General features: G+C 43.7%; 1 protein-coding gene across 2 annotated transcripts; it reads left to right on the top strand.

Annotated features, from left to right (window-relative positions):
• The first annotated feature begins 95 nt into the window (after positions 1-95).
• On the top strand, positions 96-24,864 carry LOC125307782 (sorting nexin-25-like). 2 transcript variants are annotated; one of them, XM_048263845.1, is made up of 19 exons: positions 96-1,223; positions 1,917-2,001; positions 5,016-5,232; positions 6,750-6,922; positions 8,259-8,445; positions 10,891-10,961; positions 12,134-12,312; positions 13,603-13,734; positions 15,420-15,704; positions 16,636-16,791; positions 18,704-18,835; positions 19,028-19,168; positions 19,510-19,623; positions 19,789-19,950; positions 20,577-20,694; positions 20,935-21,001; positions 21,859-22,040; positions 22,387-22,487; positions 23,839-24,864. In XM_048263845.1, exons 1-19 carry the CDS (start codon positions 894-896, stop codon positions 23,947-23,949), a joined length of 2,943 nt encoding a protein of 980 aa, XP_048119802.1. In that variant the 5' UTR covers positions 96-893; the 3' UTR covers positions 23,950-24,864. The 2 variants fall into 2 exon arrangements, with proteins under 2 accessions (XP_048119802.1, XP_048119811.1); XM_048263854.1 differs by lacking the exon at positions 16,636-16,791.

The raw sequence follows: 24,864 nt of genomic DNA, 5'->3' as shown, positions 1-24,864 counted from the left end.
GGATCCTAAAGATTTAACAACATTTTAGAATAATGATGGACATATTTTTTTTTAAAAAAGAAGAGTTTCTTGGGAGGGAAATATATCTTCCTGACGCTATGATTTTCTCTGCCAGCCTCTTCATCTTCGACACACATAAAAAGAGCTATCGATACAGGCAACTCACAAAACACAGCAGTCACAAACGCACAATGACTTTTTTCATTTATCTGAAAATGTCGATAGAGATAAAATATTTTGGCACTCCATCCCACAATCAGATTCCAACCCGATTTGCACTGTGGTTTGCACTGTGGCTTCTTGTCCAGTAGCCCAAGCCCATGCGTGCGTGCACACTCTGCTGGTGGTTTGTTTCCTCTCGGTCTGCTCAATCGACTGTACTCGAAAACCAGACAGGAAACTCCGGGACCATGAGATTATCCGTCTGTCACTCTCCACATTTGATTTAAGCGTGACAGCGAAGCAATACGCAGAGAGAACACATCAAGGATAACTTAAACGTTAATTGAATTAGCATACTGTAGTCTTTTTGCTGAGCGGATACACTCTAATGTTACGTTATAACCGTTACAGGAGTGGGTCATTTCGGCTCAGGTGTTATCTAGCCATTACTATCAGCAAAGAGATGGCTAACGATGGATTAGTGTGATGTCTAACTCAGCGAACCTTTTATGTTTTGTTTGACGACGGCATGATTGCGAGAACTAAAACTTTTCATTAACTGTTTCACTTTAAATGTCCTGTCATCATAGCAAACGAGACAAACAACCTCGTCGTGCCTAGGCTACTTAGCTTAATCTTCTTCTAGTGCAAAGAGTTAACGTTTCATTGGTAGCATGAAAGAATCCATCAGGTAGAGTTCTAGTGGCGAGGGAAATGTTATTTCAAACAGAATGCATGTTGGCGTCGGTAGTATCGACAAGCAGAGCGATCTCAAAGATGCCTCAATGCCTGCCAAAGTGGAATCTGCGTGCTTTACTTTCCAACGTTTTATGTTATTTATCGGTATTGGATTTGTCACGCTTGTATCGTTTCAGCTTGCCAGTGGGAAGCTCACCGTGACCTCATTTGTTCTTCAGATTTGTCTCTATGCATCATTTGTTTTACTTTGTTTTGTCTTTGGATGCTTTGGGTTCCTCTCACAGGAGAGTCCCATAAAGTTCATAAACTTTGACACCTCAACACACACACCGTACTTGCTGGACTTCTTTAACAAAATACTGGTAAGTGGTCACTGGTCAATGGAATACGCGATACTCCTAGTGGGCAGTACATTAACAGCAAGCAAAGTGGGTGCTGTCCTTGGTTTTACAATACAATGCTTTTTTTTTTTTGCAAATGATGTAGGCCTATCCCTTATCATCTCAATATGTTTATTAGGTAATTGTTTAGTTCATGCTAGCAATTAATGTTGAAAGGCTATTTTTCAAGCACTTTACATCCAGTCTCATGACATGACAGTCTCTGACATGATCATTTGAACATTATGGACTAGGCCTATTTACTTAATTTGCAACAAGTTGCACAATTTAGCCTGATTAGCCTAGGATGTTTGTTTACAGTAAACCTAATTCCTCTGTCTTGGAAGCAATGATTTTACAGAGGAGGACCTACAATTTAATTGTAGTCTACATACAGATTGATTTTCGTGTTATACTATTCACAAATTCATGAACAGTGCTGCATTACAGCCGATGCTGTGTGTTATAACTTCAATACTGATCAGTCAGGAGAGATGGACTGTTGAGATGTTGGATATCAGATGTGGTCCACAGCAGGGATGGAGTCAGGGTGTGGTGGGTGGTTGAATGAGAGGGAGGTGGAGGTAGAGTACAGTGCTGTTGTGGTAGGCAGTGGTTGTAGGTTGTACAGTCCTACTGTTTTATGAAATGAATATTGATCACGTTTTTTGGCAGAATGGGTCCTCTTTGCCACTGTTTGAATCATCACAGATGCGACGAGTAGTGGTGTCGCACAATGTGGACAAGGTACTTAAAGAAGGTCAGTGTAAGCTACCAGTAACATTTCTTTTCAGATGTTTAGCAAGTATAAACAGTGTACTTACAAAAATGTCCCTCTTGCAGACAGCCCAAGTCACAATCTACTGATGATGCTAAAAGTGATATGCTGTTGATTTTGTTGTTTTCTCTCCTGCCCTAATCCCTTTCTGTGGTTTACCATCTGAGTGAGTGGTATTTGACTATTGAACTGAATCCATCCTGTGTTAGATGTGAGCCCATTTTTTACATACCTGTGCAGAATGACCTGCATGTAATTGTGGCAGACTCATCTTTCTTTCCTCTCTTGATGTCTTTTGCCTCATGCCTTAATCTTACCACAGAGGTAGGAGTTGAGATGGAAGACAGAGAATGGAGAAAAATGATACAGATTAGTTACAGATATCTTAGATTATAGAGTACATGTGATGAGCAGACATTTCACGCAGTATTTTGGCTGATCTCAGGGCTTAAATTTCACTGCGGGATTGCGGGTATTGCGCATAATTTGTTCAAGTCCCGCAACTCTAGCCATCATAATGCGAGAAATTCCCGCATACACTTTTACAGCCTGTCTGATGACGTTAATATAGCCTAATCATTAAGTGGCGTGAATGCGGTGCTATTGACCGGACTGATCAACTACCGAGTTGAATTGAACATAGCCTCATGCAGACGCACACACACACGGAGAGAGAGAGACAGAGAGAGAACCACTTTGCGCTTACGCAAATAGGCTACGCTACCATGGCAAACTTTTACATCTGGAAAGAGCTCCTTGGTAACTATCCTGCTAGCTCAGTCAGGTCACGTCAACACTTGATCCCAGAAAGATTGTCTTCGACATGTTAGTTTTTTCAACATTTATTGTATCTAATGACATAGAAAACATAATGATTTGCATACACATACCGCACTGTGCACAACTTTTATTCACTAGCGACTATAGCCTAAAACCGTCAGGTTGAAGGGGGGCTAATTACTCCATAGAATTAATCTCACGTATTTTCTTAAAGTGACAGGCACTCAATTACACCTACTCATCAGCAATGTGCACTCAATTGGACCTACACACCACATTAAAGATATGCCTAAGTGTTATAGGTTAAACGTCAATATGAGGCATTCAAATTACTAAGTATGTTTAGCTACTAGTAATTACTAGTACAATGCTATACTTTAAAAAAAATGCATTATTAAATAAATACACTCTAGATGAATTCAAAAATATATGATAGAAACATATCACATAAGCTATCATTTTCAGTGTGTGTTTGTGTGTGTGGAGAGAGTCAAGCAGAATCTAGGATGTCCACTGTTGTGAATGATCCCACTACAGTATATATTACTGATGACGTCAGGGTGGTGGGGGCCCCAAAATCAAACACTTTTTTAAAAAAAGTATCGAAGTATTGAAATCGCAATTCTTGACTTGGTATCAGAATCGACCCCCAAATTGTGTAAATCCCCCCTACATGAATAACCTAAGGGGGGAATTCCCCCCCATTTTGAAAAATGAATTTTAAGCCCTGGATCTGCTGTGTTTGGAAGGACTTGATGTTTGGCAAGTCTACAGAACTGTGCAGTCAGATGGCTAATTCCCATACCTCACATTCATTGTCGCGTGACATGATGACAGAATAAAAAGATGATTTAATTGATCTCTGTGCTAGTGTTCCTCTGAGTTATTATTCAGTAGGGTTGCATTACATTCAGTTTGAATAAGGTCTGCATGTGACCACTCAAAGTATCATATCATTACTTTATATTATATTACATTATATTAACGTTATGAGCATCAGCAATGAGTGTAAGCTTACCCAGCCATGAGAAACAAAATATGCCACTTCCCCACGTCTTTTGATATTATCTGTTCAGATGACTAATGATGTTTCAGATGGTGAAACTGTCAGTGAAGAGTGTGTCTGGGGTAATGGTGTCTGTTGCTCTACGGAAGTGAAGATAAGTGAAGTGTGTTAGGCAGTGTGGCCTCAAATAAGCCTAAATGTTAGTCTTGTTTATGCTTCAGCTAACATCGCAAAGGTTCTGATTGTGTTTGGTGAAGTGTCAAACTTAGCCTACTAATTGCTGACATTAGCACCATCAGAGCAAGCTGACTGGACCCTTTCATGACCAGAGCTGAGAAATACTGATTCGACTTGCACAGGGGCAAAAACATTCCCTTCATACTCACCAGACTCTTGAGGACTGTCAATGGTGAGGATAACAAGGGTTGCAAAAAGTCCTTTACAGTGACTCCTGTGTGTTCACAGTTCCTCTTTGATTGAAATTGAATAAGATGTTTTGCTAAAGAGTTAGCATGAAGCACAGTATGAGAAAATAGCAAAGATGCCATGCTTCTCTCATTACATATTTGAGTGGTAATGACCAGAGTTATATGTAACACACTGATTGAATTTCTACAAATGATTTAACAAGGCTGGCAATGTCAAGATCTTTTTTTTTTTTTTTTTTTTTTGGAAATCACCACATAGCTTTAAATGGTCAGTTAGACTTACATAATTAGAATGCATTCTAATTCTCACTCGTGGCAATGGGCTGCCTACTCAGCATTTCTGTTGTGATTTGCCCTTCTCTGATGAAGCCCTGTTTAGTGTAATAGTGTCTTTGAATCAGCAGGAAACCTGGCCAAGTCTCTGCTCTGATTCAATAACAGCTCACAACCCTGGGCAGAGCACTTGCACTTAGTGACAAGCTCCTAAACATGAATTGAGAAAGAACTTAAGAGAAAGCATAATAACCTAAACAGTAGGGCATTATAGCAATATCAGCTTAGAAGATGAACAGCTATGCCGTCCTCTCTTATCACTTTAACCTATATTAATTCATATGATATCAAAGAAAAATATAAAATAAACAATAATGTTTTAACCATGAGGAAAAACATTAGTTGTGCGTTTAGGATTGTTCAAATATTTGTGATGGTGACATGTTCAGTGACGTCTCTCTTTCTCCCTCACAAAACACCATTCATCACCCTCTCCATCACCCTCCCAGTGTTTGACTACAGCTACAGGGACTACGTGCAGTCGTGGTATGGTCGTCTGAGTCGTGATGAGGGCCAACTGTACCAGATGCTGTCAGAGGACTTCTGGGAGGTGATCAGGCAGCTAAGAGGACGCCTGGCAGACATAGACGTGGTGGACCTGGTGTGCAACGGCACGGTCAAGACCCTCCACGCCCACTTCTGCGACCTCAAAGCAGCCAGCACCAGGTGGGGTCCATAGGTGGCTGTTTGGGAAAGAGATAAAGTGTTAGAAAATCAATGTGGATCAATTGTCATGCCTGTCAAATTCTAGAAGAGGTATTGTCATTTCCATATTCTGTATTGTCTTGGTCTGAGAAAATCAAACATAGACTTTGACAACAAAAGTGGGGGTTTAAATATATATATATATATATATATTTTTTTTTATTTGAACCTATGTCCTAAAACCAAGGAGAATGAGGACAAATAATTTCAATTAAGGACAAACAAACATAATAAACATTTGATTTAGAACGTTTTAATGTTTTTGAGTTTACCTTCCCTCTAGAGTTGTGGGGGTGCAACGATAAAAGGGGTGTCAAGCCAAGGCCACAGGAGGGGTTTTGGTGCTTGAGCCAACTATCATTGACCGTCAACTGCGTCAACATTAACTCAACGTGAGCGTGACAGGAGCAAGGCGAATGCGCGGAATGACAATCTTTTTACGTGTTAAGAAACCCAAGCACCGGTATTCCCTAGAAGTGGTGAGACGAACAAATAGAAGTGTCATAGGGACAAACAAAGTTTTTGCTACTACAGACAAAAACCACTCGCACGCAACAGAGGAGCATCCATATTCTCCCGCCAAGGGGATTCAGACCAGGTGCAATTGTCAGCCAGGGTAGCCAATTATTCCCGCTTATTGGGAAACACATAACATGCCCCACCATGTAACATTTGCAACTCTAATAATGGAACAGAACCCAAGGTTTCTGTGAAAACAAGGCAATACAAAGCAAAGACATAATATAGACCCTTTCAATCTGTCCCTAGAGGGTTTCCTCTTTAAATGTTCAAAACAAATACTATGGAGGAGAGATGTAACGCACACCAAGATGAGGTGCTGGCTACCGGTGTGTATAACTTAAGTAGGAGAAGGAAAGTGCCGCACACTCCGAGTAAATGAAAAAAAACGTTTAATAGGCGACAACGTTTCTGATGAAGGCCTTGTAGGCCGAAATGTTGTCGCCTATTAAACGTTTTCTTCATTTACTCGAGTGTCTTGCACTTTTCCTTCTCCTACTTAAGATAAGCAAAACAACGTTTTCTTCATTTTACTTTCGGATGTCTGGCACTTTCCTTCTCCTACTTAAGATAAGCAAAACAAATACTATGTAATGAAAATATTTCGGACTAAAGTATAGAGCTCTACGAAATGCCACCACCAGAACTAGAATAACTGAATATAATTAAATTAATAGTGCAGTGTGGATCACATCGTCACACTTGTTTTTGATTATTAGATAAAATAGTTAAACAAAATTGTAGACAAACCGGTCATGTCAAATCACTCATTAAAGTAGCTCAAGACTGTTTCTGTCATATGAATTCTCTTTGCCATCTTTTCTCTCAACCCCACCTTTCATCACTCCATCATGTTCATCTCCCACTTCCTGTCTCACACCCTTTCTTCCTCTGTCCACCGGTTGGTCTCTGGCTGTTCTCTCATCTACTCTCTTTCCCCCCTCTTCCCTCTCTTCCAGTCTGGAGGACTTCCCCAAGCCCTTTGCCCTGCACCCGTGTCTGCGCAGTCGGCAGGAGGAGCTGCGCTTCCTGCGCTGCTGTGCCCGCCTGCTGCTGCTCAGCCTGCTGCCCGCTCGTCACGCCCGCTCCCCCACGCTGCGCCTGGTGCTCTCCGAGGTCATCGCCGTCAAAGGTGAGCTGGTCTTGTCCGGCAGGGCCACTCCTGTAGCTCTCCTGTACAACTCCTGTACTAGCTGATGGCCAGCAAAAAAGGAGTTTGTTTGCAAACAGCATGTGTTGCTTAAAGAAACAGAGAGTGAGGCCTTTGACTGCATTTGTTACAATTTGTAGTAGATAGTCCTCACTAACTGTGCCAGCAGGGCTAAAGGTGATAAAACACTTTGCCTGTGGAGGTCACTGATAACAATATCTCTTCAGACAACATGGCTCCTAAATTTGTGTTGAGAATTGAGAATTATGAGAATCATGAGAATTAATCATGAGAATATTAAATTCTGCAAATGAGGCTTTTTTCAAGCCTTGCTGATTATGTTGCATTAGCTTATCCTGCTTATCCTTGTTACAGTTGCAAGTACATGTGCATGCTGTGGTGATGCTCTCTGAGTGTGTCACAGTTCAGGGGTCGGAGTTGCAGACTCTACACTGGAACGTGACTCATGTCCCAACATCCAAACAAGAATGACCTTGCAAGCAGGAGAGTGCTGCAGAGAGTGAGCTCACTACTGAGCTCACTTCAGTAGCTCAGGGACCGTGCTAATGAATGTGCCAATCAGGTGGAATGATCAGTCGACGGTGTAATTCTGCACAGCCATTTCCTGCTCCCTCATTAATCAGGGGAAGTGTTTAAGAGTGTGGACTTCATGGAGATTAAGTGGATCTCCTCCAAGACAGCGACCCAGACACATAGAGATTAAGAGAAAGAGAGACTCTAGAGCGGGGGGAACCTAGGTGGAGAGAGAAGGAGAAGGAGAAGGAGGAAGGGAAAGGGGGAGAAAAAAGTGATTACAGAAAGACGGACAGACAGGATGAGAGGAGAGAGAGAGAGAGGAGGAGTGAAAGGAGAGGAGGAGAGTCTACCTGTGTCGGTCTCTGTGGCTTGGCACCAGTGATTGACAGCTGCGATGTCTGGGATTGATGAGGGCGGACTGGACCTCAGACACCTCTCGGGCAGACGAGACGGGCATAATTAGATTCCAGAGCGCATCTCACCAGAGGAGCCACCCCTGACAAGCACTTACAGTATCATCCTGGGGACACTGCTGCACCAATTTACAGTTTGCACAGATGTCTTTTATTCTAGAGCTTCCAGCCCTTTTATATTGGTCTGAATTAGTGGTTCAATTAAAGTTCAATTTTGTCTTATTTGTTGACCTACGTGGGAAAGTTCCTTTCATTTATTTACATATTTCCATCTGTGTGTGCGTGTTCCTGTGCCTGTGCCTGTGCCTGTGCCTGTGCCTGTGCCTGTGTGTGTGTGTGTGTGTGTGTGTGTGTGTGTGTGTTTTCAGTGCTAAGGCCTTTGGTGGAGGTGTTCAGTGACCCAGACTACATCAACCGGACGCTGCTGTCCCGGCTGGAGCAGCGCGAGCAGCTGATGGAGCACCACCGGAAGGCCTACACCTATGCGCCCTCCTACGAGGAGTTCATCAAGCTCATCAGCAGCAGCTCCGACGTCGACTTCCTGCAGCAGCTCAGGTCAGCCTCGCCTCCCTTGTTCACACCTCCACTACCTGAAGACACACACACACACACACGCACACACACACATCTGTCACACTACCACTCGCTTCCCCTTTCCACACCTCCACTACCTGCAGACACACACATGCATCTGTGAGGCCCCACATTCTGACACACATGGTGCCCCTGATGTAGCCCTGGACTGTTTTGCTCTGTTTCCTTAAGCCAAACAGACACTGTGATTTTGACACGATTTTAACATGATTTTATTTGACTCGGGCCAAATTGAAGTTCAATTTGTTGTGTAGCTTGAGCAGGCTATCAATGGCTGAAAATGTAACAATGAATGTTCCAGCTCCAATCTGATCCAATGTGGCATGTCAGACATTTTTGTTGGATGCTCTCACAGTGTGAGCAGTCAAATGTACAGTGTGAGCACAGCAAACACAGACATAGACACAGTCACACATACAGCGTACCACATACCATCGTATGCAGCTGGAAAAAAACACAAAAAAACGTATGGTGTCTGCCTGGCGTTAGTCTCAGTAATTGGACTGGGTTGGCCACCTTTCCCTGTTTTGTGAGATTGGTCTGTGTTCCACTGTGTGTTGTGAGGAAGGCTGTGGTCTTCAACCAGAATTGTACACAGTGAGGACTCATCTCCATTAGCATGGGGGAGACTAGTCTGTAGCAGCACTTTCATTGATTAAAGCTTGTGTATTTTGTGTATTAAGACTGAGCTGTCACCTATACTCTCAGTGCGTGTCTGGCTGCAGTCTGGAGCTCAGCCCATTAGCAGCACAAGCTCTCAGTGTCTGTCAGAGCTGCTGTCAGACAGGGCTTACTTTACCTTATTCATGATGGCTCTTCAGTGGGACTGAGTCTGACTTCAATGGGGTTGTTAAGAAGAATGTGAAATATTTTACACACAGTAGCTGCTTATTGTCTGCCTCTCTCCAGCCTCTTAGTCCTGCAAGCTTGTAGAAACATCAGGCAGAGCCAGGGCATAACCGAATCAAGCTTCCATCTGCCCAAAATGTAATTCCCCTCCAGTCACAAGTATGCAAGCTTATTACTCAAGCAAAACACATCGCTGACTTAGAAAGTCTCTCTGGTTCATTTGACAATTGAGTATGTAGTGCCTGTATGATTCAAACATCCCCAAAAATGAAATGGCCGGGTTGGATTTCAGAGTGCAAGGATGAGTGTTACACTAGCTCTGTGGTGAGTGGGACCGTTACATTCAAACTGCACCTTTTTGATACAAATGTAACTACAGTGCAGAAAACAGAAGGAGATAAACCTTGCAGTGAATTGTTGTTTAGCGTGTCGTAGCCCGAGTGATCTGCCTAGTCAGGGAAGCCTTCTAGCCCCACCTGCTGTCTGGGCCTCTGTCTGCAGTGCAGCTGTACAGCAGCTGATTTGGGTCTCGAGAAGATCAGCCGGAGCTGAAGGATTTTATCCCAAATTAAATCAAAAACATCTTTATGATGCATGGTGGATGCAGAATGATCTGAAACAGCGAATTGTACATTGAGGGGAACAACACTTAATTAAAGTGGATGAAAATTAGTGTAGGTACATCACCATGACGACAACCACTCTTAAACATTAATACATAGATGATTAAGTTGAGAAACAAAATAGTAAGTTTGTCTGTGATCTCCTTTTCTGACTACCTAACTGAACGAAAAGTGTGAATTTAAAACTGAGTTATCACTCTCTTTATCTGACTCGAAACTAATGGCAGAAACATTACCCTGGTCTTCATCAACAACACAGATAGGTATTAAAATGCGAACACGATTCAGATGGCAGATTCAATACTAGGGAGGTGAAGGGGGGGGGGGGGTTGCAGTGTCCCAAGCCTCGGGATTTACAAGCAAAGGGGATTAGCCTGAGTCGCGACGCCTGAAATCACAATTAGTCACAGACGTTTTTAATAGGCGCATCCTCCCTGACGCTAGCAGCCAAAAGAAATCCTCATGTTGGAGGGAGCGACAAAGCCAGAGAAAAAGAGAAGTGTCACTTATAAACTTGGGTTTGGTCGCTGCAAACCACACTTGCATGATAATAGGCTGGGGGCCTTTCACCATGACGACAGTGTGCCTCTCGGAGCATCCCCGGGAGTAACTGCTCCTCTCCTCCGCACACACACACACACACACACAAACACACACACACACACACACACATACAAAGAGTTTGTTTATGAGCTCGCAAGGCTCCAGAAACAAAAACAACTGATCCCATAAGATGTTAAATAACTCTTGAGGAGCTTTGTTAGGGCGGAGAGCATGTCAGATGAATGTGGGTGGATATTAGTAGGTTATGTAAAGGTTAGTCTCTGGCCAAATGGAATAAGGAAGACGTGTAGCCTGTTTGTGATTGGATAGTCGCAGCTGAAGATTGACTCCCATGGACTCATTTGATTGGGTAACTCTCTCTCTCGCACAGGTACCAAATAGTGGTGGAGATCATCCAGGCCACCACACTGAGCAGTCTGCCCCAGATGAAGAAGCAGAAAGGTGGGTCTGACTCCCCTCCAGCTCCCCCTCCCCCCCATTCTGGAGCATTGGGTCAAGAATGCTGGGAATTCTGGGAAGGTCCTAGCTCACCAGCCTGCTGTAGATTCATGTAAAAGTAACAACACACTGGTCTTTTTTGAATTACATGCTATTGAGCCTCAGATACTATTGATGTGTGTGTGTGTGTGTCTGTGTTTGTGTGTCTGTGTGTGTGTGTGTGTCTGTGTGTGATAATTTGTGTGCTATCATGTATAATATTTATGTTTGTGTATCAGTGTGTGTGTGTGTGTATATATTGTTGTGATTTTGACATGATGCTTGGCATTCCAGTCACAGCTTTGTGCCAGAGGAGTGGTAAGGGCTATAACTGTGTAATGGGGTGCAGTGGGGTGGAGGCGTGCGAGATGCCAGAGGGGGCAGCAGGGCTGATGGACAGGCTGCCCCTCCTCTCTGTTCTGTTCACCAGATCCCTCTGCTCTCAGCCACAGGGGACAGCGCTCTGTGTCACCCGCAAAATAACAGAATGAAAGATGATGCAATCTCTCACATAGACCTGAGGGAATCAAAGATATATCTCTCTCTCTCTTTCTTTCTCCCTCCTTCCTCTCTCTTTCCTTTTCTCTCTGTTTCTTTCACCCCCCCCCCCTCTCTCTGTGTATGAGAGAAAAAGAGAATTATTTCATGCTTGATTAACCAGTACCAGTTAGACATACGGTGCTGCCTAGAGTTATTGGCATCAGTTAAATTGTTAAATTACACTTTTGAGTGATTGAGTTATATGAGCATATAGATAAACAAATGTTTTTTTCTTTATTCCTTTTGTATCCCTCTCTCTCCTGCCTGCAGACAACAATTTGGGGCAGCCGTGGCCTACTGGTTAGCGCTTCGGACTTGTAACCGGAGGGTTGCTGGTTTGAACCCTGACCAGTAGGAACGGCTGAAGTGCCCTTGAGCAAGGCACCTAACCCCTCACTGCTCCCCGAGCGCCACTGTGGTTGCAGGCAGCTCACTGTGCCGGGATTAGTGTGTGCTTCACCTCACTGTGTGTTCACTGTGTGTTCACTGTGTGCTGAGTGTGTTTCAGTAATTCACGGATTGGGTTAAATGCAGAGACCAAATTTCCCTCACGGGATCAAAAGAGTATATATACTTATACTTATACTTATACAAAGGCAAGGACAAGGCCATGAAGACGGACCTGCTGCGGGCGCGGAACATGAAGCGCTACATCAATCAGCTGACCGTGGCCAAGAGGCAGTGTGAGAAGCGCATCTGGCTCCTGGGGGGGCCCAGCTACGAGCAGCAGGAGGACGGGGCCACTGACGGGGCCGAGGGGGCCCAGACTCCCAGGGTGAGGGGGGCAGGGTGAGAGGGGCTGGGGGTGGGGGGTGGGTTGGTAGAGGGGGCGGCTGTTGCGCTCGGCTCCAACATGAGCATCGGCACACAGCAAAGAGCAGCAGGAGGGCCCCGGCCCAGGCTCGTAGCTAGTTGCTAGTTTAGTCTACACTCATAGGCCTGAGTCAGAGCCCTCTGCTACAGAGCCAGGGGTGGTGTGGAGAGAGAGTCAAGGTCACCCCTGTAGGAAAACCACAATGCCTTGAGCTGTGGAGACATGCTGCCTGTGTCTATATGACATGCAAGTAACCTAAGCTTCATTGAGTTAGACCTTCTCCTGACACTCCAGTTATGTCCGGTCACCTCCTATTCATAACTTACACAAGTAGTTAGAAGTTCAAACGTGCAGTAATCCTGTACACTGTGAAGTACAAACATGCATCACGTGTAGACCTTCATTCAAAACAAAGTGAACCATGAGGGTTAGGGCAGGTTGTTGCATTACTATGGGTTTCCTGTCAGGCGATTATTGCCCCCATAATTTGGACTTAGCTGTGCAGACAACAGGCACACAGATTGACGGCTGACACAAGGCACAGAGGGTATGTGTTGTATATTAAAGCAACACCAAAGAGTTTTTTATACCTTAAAATAATGTTTCCAAAATCGTTTCAGTGGTTCATCAACTCGTAACAGGGTGAACGGCAATTCTGCATTAAACCATGACCCTCTATCGGCTATAACCGCACTATGTAAGTTTGCCAGATCGGGTAGCGGATCTGTAGTTTGATGGAATGAGACATAAGAAACTACAAATTTGACTTACATTTGATGTCGCAATACATCATACTTTTATAAGTCATGCAAAATATTCTACCCTGTCTGTGGACATCGTTATTTGCAAAGCCTGTGCTGGATAAACAAATGGCATGCGTGCGACAGAGGGAAAATTCTTTGGTGTTGCTTTAACTTGGAAACTGCAAGGGAGCAGTCACTGACATTCATTTTGAGCTCACATAACACACAAACACACACATACACACACACACACACACACACACACACACACACACACTCTAATGGATCTTCACAGTCTTTGGTAAAGGTCACTGTTTTATAGTTTATAGGCTCTGCTTGTAATTAATGTTGGAGGCTTGTAAGAAGAAGGTATTGACACCACACCCATTTCATTCTCCTGCTAAATGAACAGGACCTTTTCATGTGCCATTGACTCATTATACTGAACTGCCCAGTGTGTGTGTGTCTGTGTGTGTCTGCACTAACACTGGCCTGTCCATGTGCCCAGATCCTGCAGTTTGAGGAGATCATGTCCAACCCAACACGCCGCGAATACTTCCGGGTCTACATGGCACGAGTGGATAAGGCAGCCGTCATTAAATTCTGGGAGCTGGTGGAGACCCTGAAGACTGCCAATAAGGTAGAGGGCTGAATGAGGAACTTCAGTGAGGGCATCACTGGAAATTACAGCATTTTTATCAGTTTATCTGATAGAGTAATGAGTGTCTAGTATAGTCTGTGTGTAGCAGAACTGGTTGGTAGCCTTTATTAAATTTGGGAGCTGGTGGAGTCAGCCAATAAAGGGTAATGAGTCATTGCAGTGAGGGTATCGGGGGAATTACAGCAGGGACATGAAAATATTCCATCAGCCCAATTCTGCTTAACTTACCTGATGTAGATTAGCCTGGATGCCAGCCGAACTTAGCCCTGCCCACAACATTTGAGGTCGGGAAGTTCGGTCTGGACTTATTCCGCTGTGGAGCAACTATGCCTGAACCAGAGCTGTTCGGAGTCACGGTCCGGACCAGAACTCCTGAACGGTTTTGTTCAGAGCTGAAAATGCAACTGTGTTTGACAGAGGGCAGATGTAGGTTGCTAGTGACAAAATATTAGCTTTCAGTATGGTACAATGTCTTTGTAAGTGACATTTAATTAAAAAGTGTTTCTTCCCGGTTCTTCCTAACAAAAACTCTTTCTTTTTTATTTTCCACCCTGAACATGGGCAAAATGCCCCATTGACATCATTATGTTTTATATAGTCACCACACTGCCACCTGTGGTTGTATAGAGTAACCCGTGGTAGCTCTATACAAAACATATTAATGTCTATGGTGCATTTTGCCCATGTTCAGGGTGGAAAGTGAAAAAGAAAGATTTGCATAAGACAAGTCAAATTGGTGTTTTTAAAAAGAAAAGATCATGGAGAATAAAGAAAAAAATATTTAAAAAATCTTTGTATATTCCCACAAGGTGTTTAGGTGCTCTGAAAATGAGAACCAAAATGATTTTTTAGACTTCTAAGGTCTGCTGTTCAGACCCTGAAGGAATTTATTTTCTGTTCATTGTTTTTTGAGAGTGTTTCTACTTATCTCAGTAAGGAAAATAAATCAAGAGCCTATGTTGAGTACAAATATGTCTTCTGAAGGCTTAAACAGAGCCCAGCCAAAAACTCCAATAAAATTTGTATCAACTTTGAGGGACAGCTATGTCCATGCAGGATTATCCAGACCAAACGTGACTATTTTGCTACATACTATTCCTATTTATGTACCAGCATGCAAAATTTGAGCCTCCTACATGGTTTAGTTCTTGCGCTGTGGGCTTGTGAACTTTGACAAAAAAAAGAGCCCGAACAAAATCGACACCCCCCTCCCCCTGTAAAACTGGCTGTATCTTGAAAAGTATTGATCTTACATAAAAGTAATTTTACAGTGTGTCTCCTGGGTAACATGGGTACACCTGGTAATTTCAGTATTTTTTGAGACCTAAGTGCGTGGGCTCTGGTTGAATTGACGTGGAATGACCCTATCTTAATGAAGCAATTTGCCTTCGAATGTTCACGCGAGCTCGTGTGAACATTGATAACCGCAAAAGAGGAAGATCTCGCGTGGACTGCGATTTAGAAAAGTACAAGACACGCCTTCCTCTACTTCCTCTTCCTCTCCGTCTTGCAGGACGCAGACAGACCCTTCTCGGAAGTAGATTGGCAACAAAATAGAACGTTCAAGCATTGTTTTTGTTTTTCTTGTTGAAAGGGTCTATATAAATGCAATGTGGTGTTGTTTCTGGTCGAGTACGCATCTAATCCTGCACATCTGGCTTCAGAATGAGGTTCCGTACCTGGTGGGGGAGATCTACCAGAACTTCTTTGTGGAGAGCCGGGAGATCCCGGTGGAGCGCGCCCTGCTGCGGGAGATCCAGCAGGCGCTGGTGGGGGACACGGGCACCGAGGTGTTTGTGCGGCTGCAGGCGGAGGTCTACGAGAGCATGAGGGAGCGCTACTACCCCTCCTTCCTGGTGAGCGATCTCTACGAGAGTCTCGTCCACCGGCAGGGGCAGCGCGACCGTGCCGCCACACCTGTGCCACCGCCCGACGACAAGGAGGACATGGTGAGTGGCATTAGAGCGTCAGACACTCACAAACACCGGTCACCCTGGGCATGTGTCCAGCACAATGGAATACAGTACATATGGACGTAGATAGATGTATAGTAGTAGTATAGTATATATACTTTTTTGATCCCGTGAGGGAAATTTGGTCTCTGCATTTAACCCAATCGGTGAATTAGTGAAACACAAACAGCACACAGTGAACACACAGTGAGGTGAAGCACACACTAATCCCGGCGCAGTGAGCTGCCTGCTACAACGGCGCTCGGGGAGCAGTGAGGGGTTAGGTGCCTTGCTCAAGGGCACTTCAGCCGCGGCCCACTGGTCGGGGCTCGAACCGGCAACCCTCCGGTTACAAGTCCAGAGTGCTAACCAGTGGCCCACGGCTGCCCACTGCCCACACGGCTGGGCAATGTCATGCACATTATCTGGTCAACAGTTCTTTGTTAGATCATACTTTTAAGAGTTTAGGGAAAAAAATGATAAACAGAACCAAGCATCAGGATATCCAAAAAGGTTTGTTGCAGAATAACATACAGGTGTGGCCACAAGAAAGTAAGAACTCACATAAGCACTGAAACTATTGATGATTTTAAGTCCTTTGATTATCCATTTATAATTGGAAAACTCAGTTCTAAGTGAGCAATAAAATCACAACATTGTGGGGAATCTAAAAAGGTCAAAACCAGGAGGTCACCATCCTATTCTCTTTGTGAACGCCACAGTGGAGTAAGCATTCCATTAGCTAAATCAAGTCACTAATTAAGGCCTGCAAATATTGATCCTTGCTATTCCTGTAATTGCTCTGCTAAGTGACACAAAGTCTACCCCAAAAATACAAGCGTGGAACCTGACTGTAACCCCCTTGTTCCGTTCCGTTCCGTTCCATTCGTTCTGTCTCTTTCCCCTCTGTCTGTCCCTCCTCCCACAGTGCCAGTCCTTGTCGGGTAGCAACACGTCGTTGGACAGCGTTGGCATTAACGAGCAGGCGAAGGCTGCTACGCGCCTTCGCCAGATCACCGACCGGCTGGAGTACAAGCGCCAGGCCCTGGGCTCCATCCAGAACTCCCCTAAACCCGACAAAAAGGCACGCTCATGATCGCGCACTTATTCAGTACTTGCCACATTTGTTTGACTACTTAGAAGTCTATAATACAAAAGGCATATTGATTGGCACAGTAGCACAACAACGAGGAAATCATTCTATCTAACTCAGGGGTCCCCAACCTTTTATGTACCATGGACCGGTTTGTTTCCTATTTTTTTTTTCACGGACCGGCGTGGGGTGGGGGGCCGGGGTGGGGTTGGGGGTTCCATGTTCCATGTTCCATATGTGTTGTGCATGCATTACTTGAAAAGAACTAGCTCCAGTTATGTATAAACAGTGAAGGTAACAATGTCTCTTAAACATGTGAAAAACGTGAACTTGAAGAAGTGAAAATTGAACAATATGAACTATGAATATTGAACAACTTGAAGCTACATCTATAAGTGTGAACATGCTTAACAAAATATGGGAACAAAACATGGGAACTAAACGTGCATTACGAATATAATCAGTGGGAGCCCTGTGCTTGTTTCCCTGCAACAAGAAGGTTCCATCTGGGGGTGATGGAAGACAGTGACACCCTCAGTGTGTTTGAAATGTCGATTGCGCAATTTGGACTTAGTTGCAGTCATTGCCGAAAACCCGGCCTCGCATAGATACGTGGTGGGAAATGGTAGCAACGTTTTCAGCGCTTTTACGGCTATCTCGGGATATTCTGCTTTGGTTTTGATCCAAAAACCCGCCAGAGAGGTTTCCTTATACACACTCTTAAGACCACCGTCATTTGCAATTTCGATCAACTGCTCTTCCTCCTGCGCTGACAAGTTAGAACTATTCGGGATATTGACAAATGGGTTGCGGACCCACTCATTGGTTTGCCGTGGATCTTTGGAGGATGGGAAGTAACGCTCAAACTTATTTGAAAGTGCAACAAGGTGATCGCGCACCAGCTGCGAGAGAAAGGGCCCTGCCTCAGTCTCTCCCAAAACCCCCACTACTGTTTGGAACATATCAAATACACCCCGGTCCACTCGTCGTCCCCACAAATCAAGCTTGGCTTTAAATGCAGCGACTTTATCTGCCAGTTTAAAGACAGTCGTTATTCTCCCCTGGAGTGACAGGTTGAGGTCATTAAGCAACCCGAATATGTCACACAGGTAAGCGAGTTTTGACACCCAGTCCTCATTACTAAAATGTACAACGGTGACTTTTTTTCTGTAAGAAATCTCTGCAGTGGCTCTCGCAACTCAAACACTCTGGCCAGTGACCTGCTAAAGATGCTTGTTTTTTTGTTGCTCATTCTAGCAGTTTAGCTAACTTTGTGTGACACTACCGTTCACTAAGAAGGTGAAGTGAGCTGACCTGAGGCTGCGCAGCGTGACAAACGTAAAAAAATAGACCTTGCAAAATGCAAACATGCGTGCAATCAAACAACTGCATATAGGCCTATGCCATGTAAAAACGTGACATTATTGCGAATTAAATTTAATTTAGTTTGCATGCATTTATTTTAAACTCCTGTCGTAGGCTACGGGGCCCGGTGGTTGGGGACCGCTGATATAACTGAAACAGTGTAGCCACTGGACTTTTAAATCACTGCGCAGTGACTGGTCCTCCATGCACAGAATGAGAGGCTGGAGGCTAGACGCTCCTCTATTCTGACCTGGCAACCACACACAACAATATACAGTACATCAGTACATTGACAAGTGTCAACTGTCCTACTGATGTATGTTGTTGTTTGTGATGTGCCTCTGCACCAATTCCTCTGTGGCTGATGATCTGTCACTTTTACACTCTGTTGCTTTATATTGCTTTTTTTTTGCTACAACAGCATAATGGTGGCGGGGCTAGCAGACTTAGCTACAAATCTCATGTGTTACCGATGTCTGTGTGTGTCATGCATTAACTGTGTGTGTGTGCGTGTGTGTGTGTGTGTGCGCGTGTGTAGATTGTATGCAAGCTGATGGATGAGATCAGCACCATGGAGAAGGAGCATTCTGACCTTCAGGTACACATCTCGCGCACTGACTGGTGGTGCACCAACCTGGGCATGTGGAGAGCCTCCGTCACTGGTGGAGAGGTAATGGTGTGTGTATGTGTGTGTTTGTGTGTAGCTAGGACATGTTAAGCATACAGTATTATATTTTGCACTGTAGTGCATTTGTACGTTCATGTCGGGTCATGTCAGGTAAAACCCTCTTCTCCTGTTCCCTCTCTCTCTCTCTCTCAATTTCAATCTCTCTCTCTCTCAATTTCAATCTCTCTCTCTCAGGCTGTGGAGGAGAACGGTGAGCACACGGCTTGTTTCTACATCTGTGTGAGTTTGCCAGATGCAGACGACTCCACACACAGCCGGTGGGCTGTTTCACGCAAGCTCAGCGAGTTCCAGATACTACACAGGAAACTCACAGAGGTACACACACGCGCACACACACTCACTCTCTCCCCCCCCCCCCCCTCTCTCTCTGAAGGGGTTTTACTGCGTTAAGGTGTGCATGGGAATCAGCTATGATTTTCTAAGGTATATATTTGATAAAACATATTAAAATCTGATTGTAATGTTTACAGGATACTATGAAATGATTGCAGTACATTTTCAACTGGGAACACTATTGTGTCAGAAGGGTATAGATCAGGTGCTAATTCGCACATCTTTGTGTTTATATTTCTGTGTGTGTGTGTGTGTGTGTGTGTGTGTATGTATGTAAATAAGTGTGTGTGTGCCTCTTACTCTGTCTCTTCTCTCTGTTGAAGTGTTTCCCTGTGCTGAAGAAGGTACAGCTCCCCTCGGTCAGTAAGCTTCCGTTTAAGTCCATAGACCAGAAGTTTCTGGAGAAATCTAAAAACCAGCTCAACAACTTCCTGCAGGTATCCGACAATAGGCCATGTTTTTCAAATTGAACCAGTAAAGAAAACCTCAATGTTATTAGCTTTCACACACTTGATGTTAAACCAAATTCAAAATGTCTGTGTGCACGTGTGCATTTCACATGTGTCTGTGTATGTTCTGTAACTGTGTGTGTGTGTGTTTAGAAAATGCTGTCGGACGAGTGTCTGTGTCAGAGTGAGGCACTATATGCGTTCCTTAGCCCGTCCCCTGAGCACCTGAAAGTGATCGACACACAAAAGAAGTCCAACTTCACCCTTGCCTCGTTACTAGAGAGACTGCCTGGAGACTTCTTCTCGCACCAGGAGGTGAAGGATACAAATACAAATACCCAAACACTCACTGATTCTCTTTCTGTCTCTGTCCCTCACACACTGTTACACACTCACACACACGCACACACACCCACACCAAACACACACACGCGCACTGATTCTTCTTCTGTCTATGTCCCACACACACTGTTACACACACACACTGATTCTTCTTCTGTCTATGTCCCTCACACACTGTTACACACACACACACACACACACACACACACCAAACACACACACGCTCACTGATTCTCCGTCTCTGTCGCTCACTCTCTCTTCATGCTTCATGCACACAGTTGTGTATGTTGTTGTATTTACACAAAATCTCTTCCAGTTTAACATTGCAAAGATATGCCAATAGACCAACATTTGTGATAATGTTGCAATATCCCATAAGCACTGTTACGCACACTCTCTTTCCCTGACAAATACCGGTACATGCAGACAACTCAAATCAAAGATAAGGCACACACCAATCATTTACTGTATGAACATTGTATATATAACACAGTTTCTGATGACCATGTGCACACATCACATAATCAGACATATACACATACAAACAAACACACACACACACACACTGCTGTGCTTACTCAATGCTTGTGGCTTGCCAGGATGACGGTGATGACGACAGTGACCTGTCCGACTATGGTGAGGAGGTGGAGGGCAGGAGGGATCTACTGGCCGAGCCCTCCTTCATGCTGATAGGAGAGATCTTTGAGCTCAGGGGCAGTAAGTATACTGCTGTGTGTACTGTGATAGCTCATGGTTCCATTCAGAACCTTATTAAAGAACATATAACTGACTATCCACAGTTGGCTTGCTATATCGGTTCTGTCTATTTGTGGCATCCTGCTTGTTTCTGCAGGGTTTTAGTATGTAATAGCTCTATAATCCATCTATTTGAATGTGGGTAACACAGTGTGTGTGCGTATGCGTGTCTGTGTGCGTGCGCCTGGCTTCTTCCTGTAGTGTTTAAATGGGTGAGGAAGACTCTGATCTCACTGGTCCAGGTCACATTCGGACGCACCATAAACAAGTGAGTGTTGTTGAAGATTTTATCTGTCCATAGTCTCTCTCTCTTTCTTTCAATGTCCACAGTGATCACAAACAGCTAAGCAGATGCCATCTGCAACACTCTAACTATCCTAGTGTCTTCATCCACATGAATTAGATAAATGTCCAATGGCACTTCATTGTGTTGAGACACACACACACACACACACACACACAGAGAGAGAGAGAGAGCACCATTATGAGGAAGACATAGTAGAATTAGATTAAGCATTTGGGCCAGCCTGCCTCAGAGAGTGAGTGTTCCAGTGTCACCTGTGTTTCCCCAGCAGCTGTTCAAAGAATCTAGATTCTGTTGGGTCACTGCTTATTCATAACTAAGTTAATGTTGTCACAGCTACTCTTGTTACAATTCATTGCAAAGGTCAAAAATATAAACTTATTCATAGCGTCTGTATACCTGTGACTTTTTGTGCTATTGGTCTTTCATATTTATGTTGAATTTTGTTGATGAATTTCTTAAAAAGACATTAGTTTGTTGGAGTTAGTACAGTTGTGTGTGTGTTCTCACTGGATGCTTAGACATCATCAAATTGGTCTCACTTCCCAGTTGCTGAAATCATGTGCACAATGGGCTGATGACACAATGAGCTCTTGTGGTCCACTGAACAGTGGACATATTTTACTCAGAACTGTGCTGTTGAATGTGTAAATAACAGAGAGAGAGAGAAAAATGTCAGACCACTGAAGATGATGGTTTTGTGCTGCCACCATTAGTCACTGAGGAATGTCATCAGAGTCCCTTTAACTGATTTCAAAGTAAAAAATGGATACACTTGTGTGCTTCCTCAAACTGCCTTTGTTTTCTGATTGGATTTATAGGCAGATTTGCGACACAGTGAGCTGGATCTTTGGGGAGCCGATGATCGCTTACTACATTAGCATATTTCGAGACACCTTTTGGCCTGACGGAACACGTGCTCTCCTCGGTAACGCGAGGACAGAGGTGGAAAGGCAGGAGACCAGAGAGCGAGCTCAGAAGAAACTTCTAGAAAGTGTTCCAGGTACATGGAAAAATACAACCTGGCATGCAAAACAAGCACCTTATTGTGCCTGAACGGTGTTTTCTGCATGAGTAGAGCACTCCACTCGTGGAATATTCAGTAGATTCTAAATGTCTAAAAGAAGTGTTCAGTCACTTAGACCAGATGTAGAGTTTGCGTCATTCTATTTGAGATCTAAGTGCGTGGGCCCTGGTTGAACTGACGTGGAATGACCCATAGGCTTTTGTAAGAAACTTGTGGTCTTCCATAAAGTTTACACTTTCATCAGTTTAATAGTGAATAGCCAGTGTCTGCCATTTGTCCAAAAAAAGCAGTATGTTTTAATACGTCTATGGTCTCTCCTCAGATGCCCTACAGAACCTAGTGGGGCAACAAAATGCCCGCTTTGGGGTCATTCGTGTCTTCAATGCCCTACAGGAGGTCAATGCTAACCGACACCTAATTTATGTAAGCAGTTATTGATTATTTTGTTTATCTGTTCTAGTATATTTTTGCTTTATTTGTACTATATTTAAGGATAGTTTTCTCTAACAGTATTGGTGACTATGACTAGAGCCAGAGGAGGGGACACACGTCACAGCACTCAAAAAACCCTCCATAGAAATGCATGGGGTTAGTTTGTAACGCCAATATGGCAGTTGTCTACACATATCACACCCCTTCTGCGGCAAAACGTTGACATGTGAATACATTGAGCCAATCATGTGCTGTGTTGTGAATACATTGAGCCAATAATGTGGTGTGTTGTGAAGACATCGTGCCAATCATGTGATCTCGCTGCTGGAGCAAGATTGGTGTCATGAAGCCTTGCGCACGCGCATTTCTGCCGAAATGGATGCCTGATGAGTGCCCAAAAAGCGTTCCAATATGGCCGCCGAGTGGAGGGACTTGCCTAAAAGGACTTTGGTACAGCTCCATAGACCTCCATTCATTCTGCACTCGCCTGGGAGCACCCCCACATGGGAACCAGAGTGTAACTGCAACCAGTTTCCCGAGAGTGAAAGTTGTCCCCTTATTAGACATTCTCTGCTATTTAAATTATCTTGACAGATATTTTGACTGGTTGGTCATTTTGGATTGAGATAAATGTGGATGTTTGTGTAATTGGTTATATTGTGACTGTTCCAAATTGTGTTTCTGGTAGCAATGGGGTCAAAGATTGAGTATAGAGTGTTTTCCCCTTAAATGTTAAAAGCTTTTACTAACATTTCTAACATGATGATGATGTTTGAATCGCTGTATTGGTTGTTGAGGTCAAAAGTAAATGGAATGTTCCACACTACCATCTAATGACAACTTGTGGGACTGCAGTATTTGCAGCATGGGATATTAGCAGTATGAACGAGGTCATGAAAATGTCAGTACTGTATACAAAGAAATATCATTAATTTCATTAAGAAGGATCTCGGTCACACAAAATCTATGTGCTTTTAATCATTCTGTCCTTCAGCTCTGGCTCCCTACAAACTCTACAAATGAGTTGACCAGTGATATCTGCTGTGTTTACACTGCCGAAAGAAAAACAATCTTCTCATGTTCCTCTAGCTGGCCATTCAGTGCAAAAAAAAGAAAAGAAAGAAACTCTGGGAAACAGGAAATGTCATTCAGCCATTCCAGCCAATCAACATGTAGCTTCAGATGCATGGAAGGGAGGGGTGTCATCTGAATGCCTTTTGAGCATGCATATCAACAACTTTTTGTTTGAATTTAGAACTGAATTGAGAATTGAGGACTTTATTGAGAATTTAGAACTGAATTGAGAATTGAGGACGTTGTGTGTGTGTGTGTTTGTTTCTAGATCCTTATGGAAATGCTGCTAAGAGAGCTCTGCCCTGAGCTGTCTGCTGAAATGGACCAGACTGGATCCGATTCACTCTTCACCGAGAAAACGATAACAAAACTCTCCTAGTTGTCACCAACTTATCACAAACAGATTCTTTTAATCACTGCACACAATCACAGATCGACCCAAACTCCACCCCACCCCACGTACACATTCAAAAAGAAATACAGAGTGGCAGCTCACCTCTCACCTTTCTGATCACACTAATGCATCAAACTACACATGCATAAATAATAACCAAATCAAATGCTTATACTGAATAATCATTTTTTTACAAAGAAAAAAGCGTTGCAAGGCTGCTAAATGTTGGCAGTCATGCAAAGCTAGATGGACTGAGGGCATGCGCTTAAGTTTCCTGCACAGGTGTTCACTTTGTTTTGTTTTGTTTTGTTTAGCTGACTGGCTTTCGGCCAGACGCAGCGCCTCGCCCCTTAGCCCATACCCCAGTGGGTGAAGCCCTGTCTTTGAATCTTTCATGGTTTGGATCACTGTTCACTGTTTGGCAACATGAATTGTTTTGAACATGAATTATTTTTAAATGCTGGGTATGTGCCCTTTCTTCTAGTCCTTACAGGAAGCAGGTACTACTGTCTTATTGTCATGTTTTACATATTGTTTTCCCTCCTTTTTTCTAATGTTTCTGCTTTTGTGTGTGCACAGATAACCTGTACCACTTGTTCAGTTTATTGTTTCATTTTAAAACTAATTTGAGGATGTTGCATGAAACCTCCTTGGAAGGTATAATGTATTTATTCTGTATAATTGTTTGAAAAATATTGTTACATTTTGGACTCAAAGAGGTGACTTAAAGCATTCTTTTACGTTATTATTTTGTATGTCTTGACGCATCACTGTGAAAAAGTAATGGTGTTGTAGTAATGTAGAGGCAGAGATTTATTTTATACAAAAACTTGAAATAAATTCCAAATGAAATATTACTGGCTCTTTGTGTTGATTTGAATGGTTTTGTTTCAATTCGCC

This window comes from Alosa alosa, chromosome 1 (assembly GCF_017589495.1).
Source record: "Alosa alosa isolate M-15738 ecotype Scorff River chromosome 1, AALO_Geno_1.1, whole genome shotgun sequence".
Classification (NCBI taxonomy): Eukaryota; Metazoa; Chordata; class Actinopteri; order Clupeiformes; family Clupeidae; genus Alosa; species Alosa alosa.
Note: the sequence above shows the minus strand (reverse complement) of the source record. Positions and strands in the feature narration are given on the sequence as shown.